Genomic DNA, 21,993 nt, shown 5'->3' with positions numbered 1-21,993 from the left:
GCAGAAAACAAAAACCCTCATATAAGCCATACAAGTCTGATACAACAATACATGTCTTACACATACACATTTAAAAAAAGTGGTTACTTCAATCAATAAATTACTTTGAACATAATGGGTAATTTCATAACCACGTATTGCCAAAAAGAACAGACAATTGTTTTATTTATTTATTTATTTTATATTTATTTATAATTAATATTAGGTTATTTAACATTGTTCTGTAGAATACGGATATTTATTTCACACCTATATATTTTAACCATATCTTTCACGTGACAATACAATAGAAACCAGTATTGTAGTGTGTGATTTAAAACGCATTCACATTTTCTTAAGTATATATAGCAACATCCGAAACTCCATTTTTTCATATTGGACTCCTGTGCCAAAAATCCTTTTTTCTCATGATGGACGGGACAACTCCAGATTCCTTATAAAGAGCCATTTGGAATTACTTCTCTTTTATTCTATATCTATTTTATCTATCCAATCGTGAACGTTCATTTGCAACACGTGACCGTACAATATATTACCTTATTGGACGCACGTGCGTACAAAAAGCTGTATTTTGTCGTATTTGGACGGTTCAAAAAGTCCCATGTTAAACATACGATAAAGCCCGAAATGCGTGAAAATGTTCCGAATGTACATCGGGTGAAGTAGGCGCTCTATGTACAGAGTTAGATTGTGCGTCTTGAAAATACAATATTCAGTGAATCACTTTTAGTTTAAACTAAAATAAAATAGATATAGAATAAAAAGGTTATTTAACATTGAACTGTACAATACAATACGAGATATATTTGGACTCGTACCTACCTGGGTACTCGTCCAAATATATCTCCGTATTGTACAGTACAATGTTAAATAACCTTTATAACGGCAGCAGTAAAATTAAAAAAAAATGCGATAACTTTCTTATTTTGAACGAAACATGTCAGTGTAAGCACTAGATTTCTTAGTTAGAACATCCTATCCACGAAAACCTGTTTTCGAATTGTTTGGCACTAAGAGTAAATGTAGATCTACGTGTTATCAGAAAAGAACGCATTAAACTGATATGTGTTGTTGTTTGTAAGTTAAAATGTGTGAACTTGTTTTTACATTTATCTTTACATGGTGTGAAATAAAGTGGTAATTTAACAGTGAATTCAATTGGACTCGTACAATAGAATTCAGTATTGTACTCAACACTGTTAAATAACCTCATACTATTTGGACGAGTACCCAGCTGAGAAAACCATATTGGACGAGCCGAGGCGAGTCAAATATGGTTTTCCCAGCTGGGAACGAGTCCCAATAAATGTCGTATTTTACAGTACAATGTTAATTAACTTTTTTATTCTTTACCTATTCTATTTTAGTTAAAATCAATAAATGGTTCATTGAATATTAGTCATTTATAAATGTGTTTATATCCAAAATGGACAGCGTTGCCATGACTTGTACTTTCGTTTTTGTGTTTACAAACAAACGACAAATAATCCTGATTTCAATATGCATAATCAAATTCCGTACATAGAGAGCCTACTTCAAACTTTTTCACGCGTTTCGGGCTTTATCGTATGTTTAACATGGGACAGTTTAACCGTCCAAATACGGACAAAATACTGTTTCTTTTCGCACGCACATATGTCCAATACGGTAATATATTGTACGGCCATGTGTTGCAAATAAACGTTCATGATTGGATAAATTAAATAGTGTAAAATAATTTCTTAATTTGATTGATCTTTCATTAATGCGACCTTATCCGTCTAAAGTGATAATTCTCTTTGCTAGTAGACAGCATCATCGTCATTCAAACGTTTTCAAAGAAGCAACTTATACACATAGACTAAGATATATATCCAAATTAATGTCTAAGATATTCAACCAAGTACCTGGATCAAGATTACCAACTGTCTTCTGAGTTCCTGTTGTGCTTACAATGAACTTGGAAGTATTAGAGTTCTGATAGACACGAATGTGGTACTTCTTCAAGTCTCCCTTTGTATCAGCAGGTTTTGACCATTTCAATGTGATAGATTTGTCCGTTGGTTCCTTACAGAGGCCATTTCGAGGTGGGTCTGGACCTATGGATAAAATTTATACAGGTTATTTTAAATCAATCGAAACTATATGGAAAAATGTGTCAACATGACTGGATTTTCAAATGATTGATAGAGATCACATCTGTATAATGATATTTAATTTTAATTTTATGATATTTTAGCACGCACCGTTTAGCTCTGTTTATAAAATATGGCACAACTTTTTACTATGGGGTTTGTTGCCGACCGATTGGGAAACAGATAATTGGTTGATATGAACAAATATCAATGTATATCAACCTATTTCATTTTAACTGATGACCAGCATTCACACACTTTGGATTGGATCCTTTTGTACAGTTATTCCCGACAAACTCAATAGTTGAGGTGAATGCCTTACGTTTGATCTATCAAAATACTATCAGATGTCAAGTTCCTATATAACCGTGGCCCTTAAACAAAATTAGGCACAGACTGTCATAGAAGGTCCTGTAACACATATCATGGGACGTATTGACACCTCTGCTGCCAAGCAGATTCTGATGTCTGCGGAGCGCTACCCTCGAATTAATAAATTTCTGTTCAATTGGTTTTGATGAGCGGACAATGATTTTGACGGAATCAAGTTTTCGAATACAATGAATAATGAAATGCGTAAAACGTAATGATTTTGTTTAAATTTTATTATTAGAGCTTAAACATTGGAGTTATTGTACCAGTAAATATAGCTTTATTACATGTTTTAAGTTAATTATTTATATATAAGAGTGAAATATATCTGGTATTTTCACTGCTAAAAATATCAAATATATTTTTCACTGGTAAGAAACTATCAAAGGAGTTAATTTAGTCAAAATATGTAATAAGAAGAAAATGTGTTTGATTTACATAGTTATAAGATCAACATATCATTCACTCACGAACACGATATCCTACATATTGCATCTGGTGTTCACTCGTGAAAGATATTTCAATCTCCCACGTAAACAAACAAATATCCTTTATTTCTTTTCTAGTATCGGCTCTTTTGGTTGGTCGAAATAGTGGCGTAAAAGTATTGTAAGGTACGAATATGATAAGGTTTGCAGCCACTTAATCATATCAACACTTAAAGTACATAAAACATAACAGGGGTATCTCGCCATAATATATTTTCAAACATTGGTCACTTATTGTATGACCATTAAATTATGCTTTTGTATCATACCTTTATACCTGCTGTATAACCATTAAAGGTTGGTTTTAGGATACCCTTTCAAAGATTTCTACTTTACAACCATTCGTTATTTGTGATATTTCTCGTCTATGTTAATGACATTGCCGAAAATCTACTAGGTGTAACACGCCTCTTTGCAGACGACAGTTCTTTGGCTGTCTCATCTAGTGACAATGACTATATACCGAAGTAATATTTTTCTCGGCAAATACAAATAATGAGCCAATTCTTCTATCTAATGACACCTCACTTGATTTTGTGGATAACCATAAGCATTAAGGCTTAACATTACCTACAGACTTAAAATGGCATAAGCGTGTTGAAAATATAACTTTATCAGTGTCAGAATAATTTGTATATTTGATGTATTGATAACGTAATACATAAGCACAGATAGTGCTTGACTCCCTTTTAATGCTATCATTGATATATTTTTTGTTGAATTGGTGTTAATAATAGGATTTGGGTCATTTGTGGCTAATTTGGGTTCAATGTACCGATAGCCGGATCCAAGCATCAGACATTGAGTCATATACAATAGTTAAAGGGAACCAGACATTTGATAGAGCAGGTACTTGTTGTAAGATATTATGTATAAATTTGGACCAATCAGAAACAAGTTCTATAAATAGCACGTCTGCCTGGGAATGAACAGATAAATAGATGACAGAGAGCTCATTCGGTATCCAGCGGTTGAAGAAGACTCGTCGAGGATTCAACTAATAATATATCCCAGTACCTTGATAAGGAAGTTATTGCAACTACACTGTCAGAGCGGATAAATTATTAAAAAGAAAAAGTTAAAAGTTCGTACACTAAAGAAGAGTTGCAGAATTTCAAACAGGTTTCGAGCCGCTATAGGGCCAGCGCATAGGAGTTTACCTTAAGGGTAGTTGAATGCTATAGACGATAGCATATATAGGCTGAGCATCGGGAAGCTGAGATTGATAATCTACTGAGATAGTGGGAGAGTTCCAGCTTATAGACGGTTCAGCGTTATTAGCGAAGTGCAGCCAATGCATCGTGGATATACCTATATCATACTTGAATGCTACATATGATAGCATATAGGCGCTGAGCATTCCAGGAGTCGGGGCATGCATATAGACAACAAAAAGACCAGTCAAGTATAGTCTCCAGTCTATAGGAGTTTGAGCTAACTGAAAGTTGTTAGTTTAAAACATTTAGTGATTTGCCTGATCCCTGAAATTGTAGTTCATAATTAAAATTATTTACGAATCATTGGTCCACGAATCATTTAGGAAAGGTAGCCACAAGAAAATTCTATTTATGAGATATTTGGTCTCACCAGCTATACGTTTTAACAAAGGACATTCTATATCGTTTGTCAGCTAGTCTAAGACATAGTCACCTTAGCGATAGGACTCATTTCATTGTTCAAGATACTAATGACGTAGGCACTTCCCTGGGTCATATAACTTGTATCCTGACAATCAGACTCTAAAGTGTTACGACAACGCGTGCATTAAAATTTAAAATAAAACGATCAACACTAAATAAAATCTACTTTTCACTTAGTTGATACTAATTTGTGTTTGCTCGATTGTGATGAAAGTTTCATGCTTATTGGAACCACTCTCGTGTACATTTCATTTTTTGCGTCCCATATCAGAATAAGCTTTGGTTGTATGGGATGGGTGCACATTATATGAAAAACTAACTTGAGAACAACTTCAGTATGAAGCCAGGTTTAACGGGGTGGGTTTTATTCAATTATCTGATCAAAGAAGTAGGATGGGATTCTCTTTCAGATGGGCGTTAAATTCAGAAGTTGGTTACGGTCTGCAAAGCAAAACTGGTCTATCGTAATTTGCATGCTGATTTGTCCAAAAACCATTTGAGAGAACATTCGACATGCAATTGTGGATATTGTATTGAAGATGCCAAACTAGACTTATTCTGTTGTTCCATATTTAAATCTTAATCTTTTATCCACTTAATGGTGACTTATACTTCTCCGTAGTGATTGATTAAACGTTGAAAATTAGCAAAAAATATTTACAGCCGTTCAAAGTTTATTAAAACTATGAAACGGTTTCTCAATACCCGACTTTATTTATATGTATATATAAACATTTAAGATTATGTTCGATAACAAAACAAGAAACAAAAAGGTGGAGGTATATAATAAAAGGGTCATTATAACAGTACCTATATCTGGGATTTTGTATTCGGCTCTCGTGGATTCACACTCGGCGCTTGCGTGCCTCGTGAGATCCGATCTGGCAAAATCAACTCGAGACGAATCCCAGATCGAGCTACTACTATAATAACCCTAATATGTTTCTGTCGTAACATATTTGTGTATGTGTTTTTTTTTTTTTTTTTTTTTTTTTTTGCTGTTGTTGTTTTTGCTTTATAATGTGTGCAGGTTACAAATAGCTTGTAATAATGCCATCATCACTAGATAATATCATGTGTTTACTTTATTTGGTGGGTAGGGCCGATCACTAAAGTTGTCTATCCCTTTTGCTTTACACTGTATCGAAAATGTTTTGTTTCTATATATACATGCATATGCAAGCGATAAAATATGGTTAAACTTAGCTTATCATTTGTTTAAGGACATCTACAGTTAGGAAGTAAATACTTTAATTTGCAGCCGTGACATTTCTGAGTTAATGTCAATATTTAATAGTTCCATTCACTATATGTTTTGTATACCAAGTTAAAAAAACATTTGTTTTCCTATAAACAAGATCAGTACAATAAAACCAAGTTTTGACATTTCCGTTAGAGTGGAATAATTCAACATAAAGGTTAAATGTCACTTGTTTAAATCATAAAATCTGCTACACTAAAAGTGGAGCATATTTGCTCTTGTTCGCACTATAAACCACTACTTTTGTTTTCGACCTGCAAAAGGTTACAACACATTTAATAGCTGTTCTTCTTTATTCTATATAAACCTGACATATTTCAATTAGCTGCAGCACACATTATGACACATTTTAAATGTCTATAACTTACAATTTCTTTCGAATACTGTCAGTGCTGAATAAAAATGAAAAGAAAAGTTGGGGTCATGTTTGATGTAAGAAAAATATTTTCAGTCAAACACACAAACTGCTAACTCAGCTAAAAATGTAGTGGTGGTGAATGGTCTAATTATACAAGACACGTTCTGCAATGTCAAGTATAGATCTGTCATGTGATTTCAGCAAATAATTTGCAAAGAAAATGGGGACAATAGCTCAACAGAGCAAACAAAACTGAGGACTATTTGAATCGGCCATTATGCGAGTACCATTTGTTTTCGCGCAATTTTCCTATTTAGTGTTTGTACGCCTATAAGGATTTCTTTTCTATAAGATTGTGCCAGTTTCATTTAAAATGTATAAGCAACCTAAATACATGAAAAAGTACAAGGTTTAAGCTTGATGCCAAAGGTTTCTTAGGTTTTATGGCATTTTCAGTAACATAAGACAACGCGACATATTTTTCAATCAGTTACCATAACTGTAGCCTAATTTCGCCGTTTTGTGATTTCCTGCTCTGATCTGCATACAGATTACACATTTAAACTGTTAAATATGTCCAATTTTACCTCTGACTGCTACACTTTAGCAATCTTTAGGCTACAAATATGCAGTTTTTGAAACAAATACATGTGATATTTTGTGTTTTATCCATGACAAATCCTGTCATGTTATTAATTCATTATGAAAATGCTATCTACATGTCAAGAATATATCTCTCATGTGATTTTAGCAAACAATTGCAAAGAAAATAGGGAAATACCTCTAGCCATTATGCGACGACCATTTTCTTCGCGTCATTTTCCTATTTAGTGTCTGTATGCCAAAATTCGCCCCGTTGGAATATAAACAGGAAACCCGTCTTATTTCATGCAGAAAGTATTCTAGCACTGAATACGTGTTATTAAAGCGCTCGTTCTGCTTGAATTGGTGCAAAATACGATAAAAGTAGTATCTATTTACTTTAGATATCTTCCGGCTACACCACGGAAGCACATTTTGGACCAAATTACTGACCTTATTCCTTAACCATGAACAAAATGGCATCGTTCGACAATATGGTTTCAAAGCTGGAAACTCAAATTTAAAAAGAGCAATAAATCATAATCAAAACTTATTTATCCGACAGTGATGATCCAAACTGAATCGCCATAACTATATGATTTATCATTGGATTTCTCTAAAATCAGGAACTGTATTTATCGGAAGGCAAATAACAATTAAAAGTGGTCAAGTCAATTTTATTATACCAGAGTTTGACTGTTTAAATTTAATGCAAAGATCGATCATCTGGCAATTTTTCATTTTTGTTTTAAAAGAAAATAACTTATTTTTGTAGAAAGTTACTTTAAAATGTATATACAATATATTGCAACTGAATGATGTTTTGTGCGTTTAGATGGACACAACAGCATTAGGATTTATTGCAAATTATCCAAAAATTACCAGCGCAATTCGTGGAATTTTCAAGATATCCGATTGTGGTTTATACCCATCTAAGCGCGCAAAAGATAACATTTAATTATTAAATAAGCATGTAATTAGACTTATATTGCTGCAAAGCTGACAACGCGGAATTAAATATTTTTTTATAGCTGTAAACCTTTTCTAACACTATGAAAACGAAACAGTAGGCCGAAGTTTAACGTGAAAGTTTTGCTAAATCTTTCGAATTATAGTCCGAGCGTCTCTGTAAGAAAGTCTTTTGGTTTGCATTAGCAATTTCACTATGTACATCTTGCTTACTGAAGCTGTTAATGTTGAATTAATTCAAAAGGGAAAATACAAGCAAAAAGGCATTTTAATTGTTTTGAAGACTTTAAGAAATGTTAACTCACTTTGGGGCGTAGTTTTGAATTCTGCATTGAATGTTTCTCCCGATACACGTTTTCCAGAATCGTAACTTTCACTCCGTGCCTCTATTTTAACATTGTATCTATATCCATCTCTAAGTCCTGAAACTTGAAACTCAGAATGTGTTTTAGGCGACTGGATTGTTTTTGTCTGGATCGTTGTTGTTCCATCTAACAATTGTATATGGTACTGATTTACATAACCAGCTGCAGCAACCCAAGCTACTTTAATAGTACCGGTAGTGGCATCTCGATTACTGTTTGACCAATCTAGTCCACTTGTTACAGTTGGTTCTGAAAAATTATGAAAGTAGAACAGAAAGCCCACAAAAGTCAGATGCTGACTTAGATGCTGTAATTTTTTGTCAAAACCATTTATATTGATCCTTGTGTGAAAAATGGATAATAGCCGAAAATGACCATGGATAATGCCCTACATGTGTTGTCTTTGAAAGTGGATAATTGCCGTCATTGACTTCTTTCATTTACATTCCATTACACATTAACCAGTTTTGTGTGTGGACATGTTTTGGTGAATGAGTTTGTACCAACATAATCATATGAACCTGTTAACGAATTTTTTACTGGTAACAGATACAGGAAGAGCATATGAAACCCACCGCAGATTAAGAGCTTTTGCCTCACATGTTACCGGAGAGAAATTTTAGCACTTTCTATTCATGAATGTAATTCTTACAATTACAGAGATAGTTTGAATGTTGACTTTGGATAAAGACCCAATATTGAATGCCGAAAAGATATGGCCATATATTGGCGCTTGTTTCAGTGCTTGTGGGGGTGTACCCGGTAGTCGACCTATACAGATCTCTGGCTCTTTTAGAAATGACTTTCGGAGTTTGGCTGGAGGTAATCTTCAACCTACCAAGATTATTATCCTCATAGCATTACGGGCTTTATCTTCGAAATTTCTATGAACACTTGGGTCAGTATCCATCGACTACTACATATGCTTATATATTTGTAAATGTGGGTTATTTGATCTGAAATAAAAACTTTTGAACAAGTTCATATCATTGTTTATATAATAACTGAATACTAAAAAGTAATATTCATTACCGAAAGTCCATTAAATGAGGTTGACAACGCTTTGAATCGCCAAACTCATTCTCAAAAGCAAAATTTACACATTGTTTAGGGCTCTCGATACTGAACAATATGTCCCATATGCAAATTGTTTAATGCAAATGGTTCAGCTTCTAAACCATGTTGAATCAGTTATAATACTTTTAACAATCAGAATGAGTAATTAGAAAATGTTGATAAAAACAATGTCTATATCAAGCTTGACATTTCCTCCAGTAGCATTTTGGAATTATCATAGCATTTCGTATTATCCGGATAACAAGGGTGAATAAGAGAATTAGAGATGTGACTAAAGATGATTAATACAGACAGATGCCGTTTTGATACAGGAAAAGTAAAATGGTGTGATCATGACCTTCGATATCCAAGTGTGATCATTAACTATTAACCTGAGCTTTGCATTCCGTATATCGTCTTAAAATCTTTCCTGTGGTTAAGACGATAAGGAGCGGATAAGAAATTATGACCTCTTAGTGTAAGCTTGACCCTGAATAAAGTGACCTTTGGTGTGCTTCCGGCAGGTTGTCTGGATGAGGCTAATTACTGAATTTTATTTCAGTAGTTGAGAACATATGGAGCAGACAAAATACCAATTTGATCTTTCACCCTCGAAGTGTAACCATGGTATTGGAGCTAGTGGCCTAAAGTGTCGTCTTGGTGAGGTAAATAATTGACCCTAGTTTTAGGAAAATCAACCCACCGGCTCAGCGGTTTATTGCGTTGGACACAAACTTAACTCATTTGGTATGTGTCTTCTTAGAGTCACGTTGACCTAGGACATTGTGACCTGATTCCCCATGTCATTAAGCATAAAATACATTTTGCATCCGTTGCCTGGTCAGATAATTCTATATACATCAAAATATTTCATAATTTCGTACATTCTGTAGTCCTCTGCGAGAAGTTTACAGCCATGAACACTGTCAAGACAGTTGATTTCCGTTTAAGTAATCGGTGACGATAGCAAATGCAAGTATACTATTAACAGTTGACTACGCTTTATAATTGTGATCTGCATACCACGTTCAGATGCTCTCGAGTGTCTTTCATCTAACTAAGAGGTCATTATTGGTTCTACTCTCTCCCTCTCTCTCTCTCTCTCTCTCTCTCTCTCTCTGATTGATATATGAATATGCGCCGTTAAAGCCTGCTTTTGCGCTATTTGAAACCCCTTTAAATGTGTTTATCATGAAAAGGGCGTTATATAGATATGGTATAATATGTAATAATATAATATAATTCAATTGACTAAATATTTTTCTTAATTTATGAAAATAAAACGAAAACAATGAAAGTATATATCGAACAACCTCATGTAGGTCTTCAAACAATCTCTTACTTGCAGCCTGTTGTTTTCTTACTGATGTAGTTCTTTCAGAACTGGTCTGTGTTCAGTCATTTATTGATATGATGGTCACGGTGTATGCTCCACCAGACTCTATTCCTCTTGTAAGTGTCAGCGATGAAGCAGACAAAGCAACACTTTGTGACTCTACACCATTACTGTTATTATAGGTCCGAGTATGCTCTGGACAAAGTCATTCTTGAATTTGACCTTTGATTTCTAAGTGTGACCTTGACCTTAGACCTAGGGACCTGGTTCTTGCGCATGCCACTCCGTCTCATGATGGTGAACAATTGTGCCAAGTTACATCAAAATCCCTCCATGCATGAAGAAGATACTGGGTATGCTCCGGACAGTCATTCTTGAATTTGACCTTTGATCTCTAAGTGTGACCTTGACCTTAGACATAGGGACCTGGTTCTTAAGCATGACACTCCGTCTTATGATGTTGATCAAATATGCCAAGTTTCATCAAAATCCCTCCATACATGAAGAAGATATGCTCCGGTCAAAGTCTGTGGACGCCCCCCACCCGCCTGCCAGGGGCGTTTCTATAATACGGCCCGTTTTTCAAACGGGCGTATAAAAACTAGTGTAACAAAGTCTTCCAACAGTATTAAAATATCTTACTTGCAGCCTGTTGTTTTTTAACTGATATAGTTCTTTCATAACTTGTCTGTGTTCGGTCATTTATTGATATGATGGTCACAGTGTATGCTCTACCAGACTCTATTCCTTTTGTAAGTGTCAGAGATGTACCAGGTGAAGCAACACCTTCTGACTGAACAGCAATACTGTTATCATAAGTCCGTTTCCATTCCACACTATACCGATCTATGTACTGTTTATAACTAACTGGTGCTGACCATGTTACTGTAATCTCATTTGTTTTTACTGAAGATGACGGAAAGCCAATATTTGTAACTTGAAGATTTGTTACTGAAAAAAGAAAATTTTACAATAAGCAACAATGCTTAGTGAAAAAATATTTCCATGTTTCGGAGAAAAACGTTTGAACATCACCAAATCATAGAAAGAAATCATTGTTTTACATGAAAATTAAACAGCATATAAAACATGTATATTTTTCTACAAAACCTATGTCAATTTACTTATATATGTATTGAATTCCGGAAAGGGACTGCATGAAGGGGCCACACTGCGGGACAGTTCAGCGCCTTTAAAAACGTTTACATGTCTTCGTTTTAATATATTTGCAACAATTAACCAGTGCTTAAACTTAACATAGCTAGGTAAAACATTGACAATTGTTTACATTTATTTCTTTACAAATTGCACTCTTTTTTAAGGGGTGTGGAGGAGGGGGGGAGGGGGGGGGGGTGGAAGGGGCAACTCCTGTAGAATATTTCAAGTATCCAATTCTTTGGGACAGAACAATAAAACATTTACTGAACAGAATTGTTTCTCAAGATGTTGTTCATCAACTAATAGCAAAGCTACCGGCGTCGGTTACACGTGAGAACAAGAAAACAGATCTAGTGTATAAGTAGTTATCAGGTTGAAAATTCGTGGTATTTATTGGAATCGGTGTTGTTCGATGTTCGTCCAGTAGACTATGCGCATAGTAATTAATCGGGGTCAGCAGACACTCGCCGTTTACGGATTATAAAAGCGACCCGCTTACTGCTATGAACATTGAATAACAATGTAAACAGTTGTTTGACGATAAGAAATTAGCGCCGAAAAAAAATCTTACTAAAAAAGGGCTGTAATACATAAATTTCAATACTGCGAAACGATTTTCATCCCGCTGCCGTAACTTTTTACATATACATCAAATTAAGCATTATGACGTCATAGATTCGGTTTGGCACAAAGGTAGCCAGCCCGTTTTGTAATCGAGAAGTCGGGAGTTCGATCCCTATCAGCGGCAGACATTTTTTCTCTTTTTACCCCACCTGAGCCAAAGGCTTATGGTGAGCTTTTGTGACCGCTCAATGTCCGCCGTCCGTCATGTGTCGTGCGTCCGTCAACATTTTCTAAAAGAATCTTCTTCTTGAAAACAACTGGGCAGAATAACACCAGATTTCACAGGGTCCTTGGATGCCCCCGCCCCTCCCTCCTTTCAAAATTGTTCAAAGAATTAAATTCAATGCAGAACTCTGGTTGCCATGGCAACCGAAAGGAAAAGCTTTAAAACTTCTTATCTAAAACCACTGGGCCTAAGGCTTTGATATCTGGTATGTGGCATCATCTTGTGGTCTCTACCAAAATAGTTCGAATTATCCCCCTAGGGTCAAATGTGGCCCCGCCCCGGGGGTCACATTTGTTTGATAGACTTATATAGGGAAACTTTGAAAATCTTCTCGTACAAGACCACACGGCCTAGGCCTTTGATATTTGTTATGTAGCACTATCTAGAGGTCCTCTACTAAGGTTGTTCAAATTATCCCCCTAGGGTCAAATATGACCCCTCCCTGAGGGTCCATATTTTCACATAGACTAATATAGGAAAAAAAGTTTAAAAACCTTCTTATCTGAAACAACAAGACAAAGGCCTTTGATATCTGGTTTTCAAATTGCATCCCTGGGGTGAATAAAGGCCCTGCCCTAGGGATCCCAAGTTTTACATAGACTTATATAGGAAAATATCTTTAAAAATCTTCTTGTCTTAAACCACACGACCTAGGCTTTTGATATTTGGTATGATGCATTGCCTAGTAGTCGTCTACCAAACTGTTCAAATTATGCCCCTGTGGTTAAAAGAGGCCCCGCCCCGTAGTCATTTAGTTATTATGGGAGTTATATAGGAAAAAATACTTAAAAATCTATCTGATCCTATTTCCACGACTGTTTAATTAAAATTACCTGATGACCCCAAGTCATATGATGTCACTTGACTGTAGCCTTGACCTACTGACCTACTTTCTTGTTTTTTAATATACAGCCTTGAAATTTGGATGACATACGCAGTTTTGCACACTGATCGTAAAACTGATTTTCATTGACAATGAATGTGACCTACTGACTTTCTTAATATTTCAGCATCAGTTTGACATTTGAAAGATGTAACTCAAATGCGCGGGAATGTTTGAGTTGCTTTTTTGACGTTTACTTCACTTCCTTTGAAATTATCCGTTTCGGGGCCAATTGACGTTTACGCTTTACCACGGGACGCGCATATATAAAAGGGTAATTCAACAGTACGTGAGCGCGGGAATCTCACTGCTAGCACACGTTTTCTCTCCTGTTAAAACACCCACGTAAAGTGAAAGTAACAGCAGTTATGCTGCATTCTAACATGGCTCGGTTTGATTTCCAGCTAAACAAAAAGGAAAATCAAACTCTATATATTCTGCGATAAACAACGTTTGACGCGCGAGAACATTATGACTCAATTATGACGTCAAATTGCTGCATGACGTCTGATAAATTACTCCTCGCGTAAATGAAGTCCAGCATAATATTTATTAAAATATATCAATGAGCATGTCAGAATGAAAACAATCAATGCCTTCTTGTGATTTATCATCTAATTTACCACGGTTCATCGTTCGGATGCTTCAGTATTTAACGCATTCGTGGTTCAATTCCTACGCATCTGAACTCTGAACCGTGGTAATTCAGACGATAAACCACTCGAAGGCCTTGATTATTTGTTAATTAAAGACGGTTTAATACCGTTTGATCATCTTATTATAAACAGCTCACATTAACTATTGGCCGGTTTTTCAGTTAAGTTGTGTTATATACATTTACAATGATTTAGTCCGTACGTGAATATCAGGGTATGAGAAAAGTTAAACATTCGTTTGGGTTTTTCTACTTTAAGCGGTGTCATCAATGAATGATCTTTCTATTCATCGGAAAAATGTTGATAATAGAGAGATTGGGTCAGTGTCTGCCGCATATAGCAAATAAACTTTACTAAAGTATTTTTCGTTAACTTGAATTAGCTGGAATATATTTGGGTGAACACTACGAAAGTGTCATGGCCAGCGCTTGGAATAATTTATCTACACCAAAGTTTTCTTCACATTTCAATTTTGACGTATCTTCTTCACCGTATGTATTTTTCTACAAACATTTCAAAGACACGTCAAAATTGAAATGTTTGTAGAAAAATACATACGGTGAAGAAGAATCGCCACAATATGATTGTGATATACAACGTTATTGTTTTAAAGAATATTGTTGCGGAACAGACTCTCAAAGAAAAGCATGGCCTCCACTTTTCTGTGACTTATATGTTTGAACTACTGACCCCAAAAAACAATGGGGCTCATCTTCTGGCCACTGAAAACCAAACTATGAAGAGTGACGAGTGAATGCCAAAGCAATCTTCAGCCATTGATTGGAAAATGATTTTCAGCTGAAGGTAAACGCGACCTCAAAATCAATAAGGGCCGTCTGCCAGTCACGAACAACCTGCCTATTAAGTTTGAAGTTCCTATGTCACAGCATTCTAAAGTTATTAGCTGGAATCCAAGGGGAGGGACAGAGAGACGAACAGTCCAACCACTATATGCCGCCTTATTCCGTGGAGTTTGGAGCATAAAATGTTTCATGGGTAGATACATATAATACAACGTAAGGCAAATATGAAAATGTATGTACATGTAACATAGCGGCAAGACTCTTCGCTAAATGTATTAAATGGTTTAGGGTAAGTGACGGGGGCGAAACTAATACTTTGCAAATTTACGTGCCGAGTTTTAGTAAAAAATCCGTTAGAATGCAAAGTTTAGCCATGACTTAACTATTACTGGTTTAAACCATCATTAGTTCCAGAGTTGAAAATCTGGTCATAATGTCCAATAGCCACAAAAATATTTCATCTTTAGATATTTACTTTAATTGTATAAAATCCTCATCAAATGAATTTAACTTTACTAGATATATGAATTAATGAACCTTTTCAAAAAAATACATCAAACAGTCTTTGGAATTTCTCCTATCCCTTCCAAAATGTGACGCATTTTAATCCTCATCTATTAAAGTAAACAATGTCAGATGTAAATTTGCAAAATTTGCACAGTCGTAAAATGCTTATTTGCGGATGTAAAATGTGCTCCTTTCTGGAGCTTAAATGACGGAAATTAAATTAAAAGTACGATGCGTTTTGGAAAATCGACGACTCATTATTGCAAAATGAAATTATTTTATGAATAGTCTTTATGAAACTTAAGAAATATTGTTTTCAAAATAACACTTACAGAAGATATCTGTATTAAGGTCACAGAGGTCAGTTGTATGCAAATATTTATCCATGACTTTCGCAGTGGTATCATTTTAAAACATGTCATTAAAATAGAAGGAATAAGAATAAAAAATATGAAAACTAGATGTTTGTCCATAGGACACAGATGCCCCCGATTCTGTCACTGTACATACATGTAGTTTCATGACTAGATGAAATATTTTTAAGATATATGTAACACAAACTTTTAAACATTATAGGTGTATTTGTCAATAAGTAAAGGACCATCATTCTGACCTAGCTGAAATCCAAAAGAAAACATTCGGTTCACAGCTTTACATGCTGTATAACAATCCTCTAATGTTTAATGACTGTAGGTCAGGTACATTTTGAGATACATGGGACACGAACTTTTTTTTTCCTGACTAAGTCAATGGCCATAACTCTCTGTCTGTCTCGCAAAGTGAAATAAAAAATATTGGGGACACAAATTCACATGCTGGATAATATTTCTACATGGTTCCATGACTCTAAGTGGATTATTTTAGGATAAAAGCACAAAACCTTTAAGAAATGAATGTGTATTTTTCACTAAGTCAAGGACAATAACTTAGGTCTGGTTGAGTGTAATCCCAAACAGAACACCAGGTGCGCAACTTCACGTCCTATATAGCAATCCCCTAACATTTTATGACTCTAAGTCAAATGCTTTTTGAGATACATGCAACACAAACTTGTATGCCCTTTATGCACACTTTGGACAACCAAGAGCCATAGCTCAGATCTGACTCTAAGAAATCCGGAAACACGTCCCAGGTGCACAACTTCACATGCTGAATAATATTCTTATTATGTTTCATGGCCCTGGGTTAAATGCTTGTTGTGATATGGCCGACACAAACTTTTATGCTCTCTTTGCATATTTTTGACTAAATCAAGGACAATAAACAGAGTATTATCTCTAACAATACGCGAGGTGCACAACTTCACACGCTGAATGATATTCCTGTAATGTTTTATAATCCTTGGTCAAATACTTGACACAAAAGTATGCCATTTTACGCCAAGTCAAGGGCCATAACTCTGGTCTGATATGAGTCAGATCCAATTTGTAACTACTGGTGCGCAACTTCCCGTGATGAATCGAATATTGTCAATAGACTGATCACTCCAAAATCAAATGTAAGCCTCCGTAAGTCTAGTCACAAGTAGTCCACATATAAATAGTGCTATTTTTTGTTTCCTTTCCTGGTGCCTTTTCTCAATAGCAACGTGTTTTCTTTTACCCTACCGCGTTTCAGTATGAATGTGCAGCATTCTATCGAAATTGGCATGGTCTTATCGCATACTAGGTAGAAATGGCGGCGTAAAGATCTTATATACTAGTATCCAAAAGAGACATCGAAAGAAGCAAAACGGAGTACATTCAGCGGGTTGTATTTAACAAAATGTAGTTTTATATTATAGAAGTTAACACCCCTTTTTCTTTTTCTTTTTCTATTTTAGCGATAAAGTTCTTTGTGAGAAAATCTGATACGCTAGAAAATGTTGAAAAAACATTAAATAGTAAGCGAATTTTATATGATTCAGAAATAAAAAGATAGCCAGATTTAGTGGTGTTAAGCCTAAAAAAATACCCCTGCATCCAACAAAATCACGTGACGATTGTAGAACCATGTGATCCTAAAATGGCGACATGCTTGGCAATCTACAGGCGAATTGACATTTATGTCACAACCTTTAAGAACATAATGAAATTTCTAAATATTGTAGTATGTTGTTCGTCAAATTCTCTGACTGTTTACATTCTAGCAGGTGCGCGTCTCAACACCGCAAAAATAAGTAATTTTAGTATTACTGCATTATATATAGTTATGTCTCCCCTATAGGTGGGGGACATATTGTTTTTGCCTTTGCCGTCTGTCCGTCCGCAATAAGCTTCTCAGGCTTTCACAGGTCAAACTGCTGGCCGGACAAAACTTCACAGGATTGATCAGTACCAAGCCTTGTTGTGTATAACGCCGACATGTTCCGCTTCGCTTCACAAAATGGCCGCCAGAGCTAAATATAGAAAAATATTATCCGGCTTTCACATGTCAAACTGCTGGCTGGATTTCGACGAATCGTCAAAGGATTAATCAGTGCCAACCCTAGTTGTGCATACCGCTGCATAAAATGGCCACAAGAGCTAAAAATAGAAAAATCTTGTCCGGTTTTCACAGGTCAAACTGCTGCCTGGATTTCGACGAAACTTCACAGGTGTGATCAGTACTAACCCAAGTTGTGCATATCTTTGGCACGTTCCACTTCCCTGCATTAAAATTCCCGCTAGAGCTAAAAATAGAAACATCTTGTCTGGTTTTCGCAGGCCAACTTGCTGGACAGATTTCGACGAAATATCACAGGCAGGAGTGGTCAGTACCAAGCTTAGTTGTACATATTGCAGGTACGTTCCGCTTCGCTGCACAAACTGGTTGGCAGTGCTAAAAAAGAAAAATCTTATCCGGATTTCACAGGTCAAACTGCTGTCCGGATTTCGACGAAACTTCACAGGAGTGTTCACTACCAAGTTAGTTGTGCATATCGCCGGCATGTTCTGCTTCGCTGCACAAAATGGCTGTTAGAAGTAAAAGTAGAAAAATCATGTCCAGGCTTTACAAGTCAAACTGCTGACCAGATTTCGACGAAACTTCATGACGCCCTCTTGTGAATGTGATCAATATTTCACTTGCGCGATTGATTGCGGTATTTTCCCTATAGTGTTTGACTTCCATGATTTTCTGCAGTACTACACAACCACCAGTTGTGACTAGGTAATCAATATCTTACTTTCTGATTGTAAAATTGTAAATACATTAAGTATTTCCTCATTTCCACATCAATTTTCGCCTTCACTTGCATGTATTAAATCCGTTAAAACCAACTATAACTTATGTTTCGACTTTCGCCCTACAAACCAACAAATATACCCGTCTTCCATCCTTAGAATACATAGAAGGGGCATATGTTTTATGTCATATATTCTTGGGATTTTCCAGCACAGGCTGAACCAAAATTTAAAGATAGTGTCTGTAGCGCTGGCTAAGGATGCATGACACCTTATTTTACTTTATTTTCGTTTCCTATTAAATTAATACCATAAAATATATAAAACTCACTACCTTAGGACTGCTACTTTAAATATTAATATTAATACCTTAAAATGTATGCAGATCGCTGTCTGTAAACGGCTACCCTTAAAAATAATACAGCGTTCTTAAGATGAATTAAGGCTAATGTTTTAGTAAAAAGGACATACAGTTTTGTTTCAACAGTGCTACAGCTTTAAAAACGTAAGTTCACCTTTAAAATTCTTGAATAATATAATGAATACAGAATTGATAGTATTGTTAATTCTGAATTAATTTTGTATTATAATATTATCGGATTGTGGTGGTGCTTGATGTATTAGTGCGGTAGTGCTCAACTTCAGCATATTTATGCTTACATCATTTGAACATTCGGATGCGGTGACTTTGTGTTTACATTTAAATTTGGAATATTTGAATAGCACTTTTCTGCGTGCCAGTTCATTCATTTCATTATTACGGCTTGATGTTGCAAGATTCATGAATACAGGGTGAGGGTCCCTGTCTATAAGGGCCACGCCAACCTAAACAAATACATACCAACAAATATACCCGTCTTCCATCCTAAGAATATATAGAAGGGGCATTCGTGACAAATATACCTTATAGTTACATATATGAATATGTGAGCAAACTTTGTACAACGGACGAACTGACGGAAAAGGGAAACTCTAAGATCCCCCGAGCTCGGTGTTTTACCTATTCATTCTTTAATGGAAGGTAGAGCCTTCAATTTTGTGTGCAAAAATTTTCAAATTGTGTAATGTAGAAACTTGCACTTCATCAACAAAATGTTTATCACTCTCCTTGGACATCTTATGTGAAAAGAAAATATTACGACAGTGAGCTTTGCTAACTTTTGGATAAATCAATGCGTTTTGTCCGCCGTCAAAATAGATATGGAAAAGATTCTTAATTCTAGTAAATGTAAAACCTTATTTCAAATTTTACAAAAAGCTCTTGCTGAATCTCTTTACCATTTATGGCGTAGTAACCATACCCCTACTATTAAAAGAGGGACTTTTGATATTTAGATCCGATACTTTGCTACCAGTGTCCAAATAATGTTATGTTAGGTGACGAGTTTAGTTACATATTTGAATGTTCCTTTAAATGCTGACCGTAGAATTATTATCTGGTTATCTAAGACGCCCAATATGTTTATCACAGCAAATGCTTGAATGAATGGTTGAATGTCGTATGTCTTATGCTGTCAATGCCGTATGTCTAATGTTGTCGTATTTTGTTTGCTTGTTGTTGTTTTTTTTGCACGGCATTCAAACAGTCTTTGAATGTCGTGTGTCTCGTACAGAAATACCAGCAGACCAAAAAGGCTATTAAAATTGTGTTTATGTTTTAAATGTTATAATCAATAATTAAAATCTCATCTTTAAAAACGATATCTTCATGATGTATATTGACACATTGTCAGAGGATAAAGTCTGAGAAATGGTACGGCTAATGTTGAAAGTTGTCAAGCTCTCAGCATAATAGTTATTATTGGTAAATTTATTGTGACATTTTCTTCAAATATAATTGATGTTAACATATTTAAATTTCTTTTCCTTTTCCGTCTGTAGCAGGTGCCCTTTACTTATTGGATTTCTTTTAAATCATGAAATTTTGCAGGTAAACAAAAAAGTTTGAAAACTTACTTGGTGAACATGTTCCTCCTTGAGTAAAGCCATTATTGTCATAATAATTGTGACCACAGATACATTTGCTATTCATACAGCCTGATGCAGGATCTGAACAATCAGTTGAAACATAACATGTTTCCCCAAGGGGTTTATCTGTATAAAACAAAACATGGCAGTGAACATATTTTTTCGTAGCACGAAATTCGCATATGGCGTTACATTCAGGACTGAATCTTAGTTTCAATTATGCTACTATGCAAAGTCAGCAGTAATAAGAGAAAATAGTTTACATTTATTTATCTGCATGGTAAGTGACCAAAATGTTAAATTTCAATACCTGCAATAAAATCAACATATACAGGCTTTTACCGTATGACATTGAGGCCGGTATAGACTTATAGCCCGAGTTGTACTTTCAATCTAAGTAAAAAAGAGTTTTGAACCTTAAATTGGTGAAACAACACTAAATTGTGGACATCAGAATAGCTTACAGATGTCAAAACATGAATCCCTCATAAAAAAAGTATTTTCTATCAATTACAACAAAATTTCAATACCTGATATTTGTTCTTTAAAGACACTCAGTAATATTTATAATTGTGTTACAGCAATGCAGTAAATCTTGCTACTCACTGGCAATACATTCTGAATCTTCCGGGTGGTATCCCGTATTGCAGGTACATTTGTAGGAACCAGAGGACCATAAACATGTCGCACTTGCATCACTGCACTGATAGAGATTCATTGGTGGATTACCATTGCAAGAAGCTCCTAAAGATATTCCTGAAATACCCATAGCATGCATTAAAGTACATACCAGGTATATTAAGAGTCATATTGTCTGACAATCAAGAAATATGTATATATAAATTTCATTTCAAATTTAATAATTAAAAAAGGCTCAATAAAGTGTTCTAATGAACAAACTCATGTCTGCTTTAAAGTTAACTTCTCATTATGTCTCCCCAATAGGTGGGGTAGACATACTGTTTTTGCCTTCGCCGTCTATCCGACCGTCCTTCCGTCCGCATTAAGCTTGTCCAGCTTTCACAGGTCAAACTGCTTGCCGGATTTCGACGAAACTGCACAAAAGTTTTGTGCATATCGCCAATACTTTCCGCTTCGCTGCACAAAATGGCCACCAGAGCTAAAAGTAGAAAAATCTTATCCGGCTTTCACATGTCAAACAGCTGGACAGATTTCGGCTAAACTTCTCAGGAGTGATCAGTACTAATCCTAGTTCTGCATATCGCCGACACGTTCCGCTTCGCTGCACAAAATGGCCGCCAGAGATAAAGATATACGCGGGGGAGGAGATACATATGTTTTTGTGACAAAAACACCTTCTAGTTTTGTGTAGTTTTCAATTTACTTCAAAAATGAATTTCAACGTAAAGTTCCTTAAACCCTTACCAAAATAACGTGCTTTGATTTTTCAAAAAAAAGGAAACCCAACTAGTTATGTGATACATATACGAGACCCTTAAAAACAAGTTTTGGTTTGATTTATG

General features: G+C 35.5%; 1 protein-coding gene across 1 annotated transcript in view; it reads right to left on the bottom strand.

The window, feature by feature from the left end:
- Window positions 1-21,278, bottom strand: part of LOC128554784 (fibronectin-like) — a gene marked incomplete at its 3' end in the record, with an annotated part of 33,195 nt that extends 11,917 nt beyond the window's left edge. Inside the window, exons 1-5 of the mRNA XM_053536092.1 lie at window positions 21,116-21,278; window positions 20,498-20,635; window positions 11,184-11,492; window positions 8,090-8,398; window positions 1,887-2,078 (exon numbers count right to left, since the gene is read on the bottom strand). Of these exons, the coding sequence (XP_053392067.1) occupies window positions 1,887-2,078; window positions 8,090-8,398; window positions 11,184-11,492; window positions 20,498-20,635; window positions 21,116-21,278 (1,111 nt within the window). The remainder of the gene's footprint in view (window positions 1-1,886; window positions 2,079-8,089; window positions 8,399-11,183; window positions 11,493-20,497; window positions 20,636-21,115) is intronic.
- Window positions 21,279-21,993: the final 715 nt, after the last annotated feature.

This window comes from Mercenaria mercenaria, unplaced genomic scaffold (genome assembly GCF_021730395.1).
Source record: "Mercenaria mercenaria strain notata unplaced genomic scaffold, MADL_Memer_1 contig_740, whole genome shotgun sequence".
Taxonomy (NCBI): domain Eukaryota; kingdom Metazoa; phylum Mollusca; class Bivalvia; order Venerida; family Veneridae; genus Mercenaria; species Mercenaria mercenaria.
Note: the sequence above shows the minus strand (reverse complement) of the source record. Positions and strands in the feature narration are given on the sequence as shown.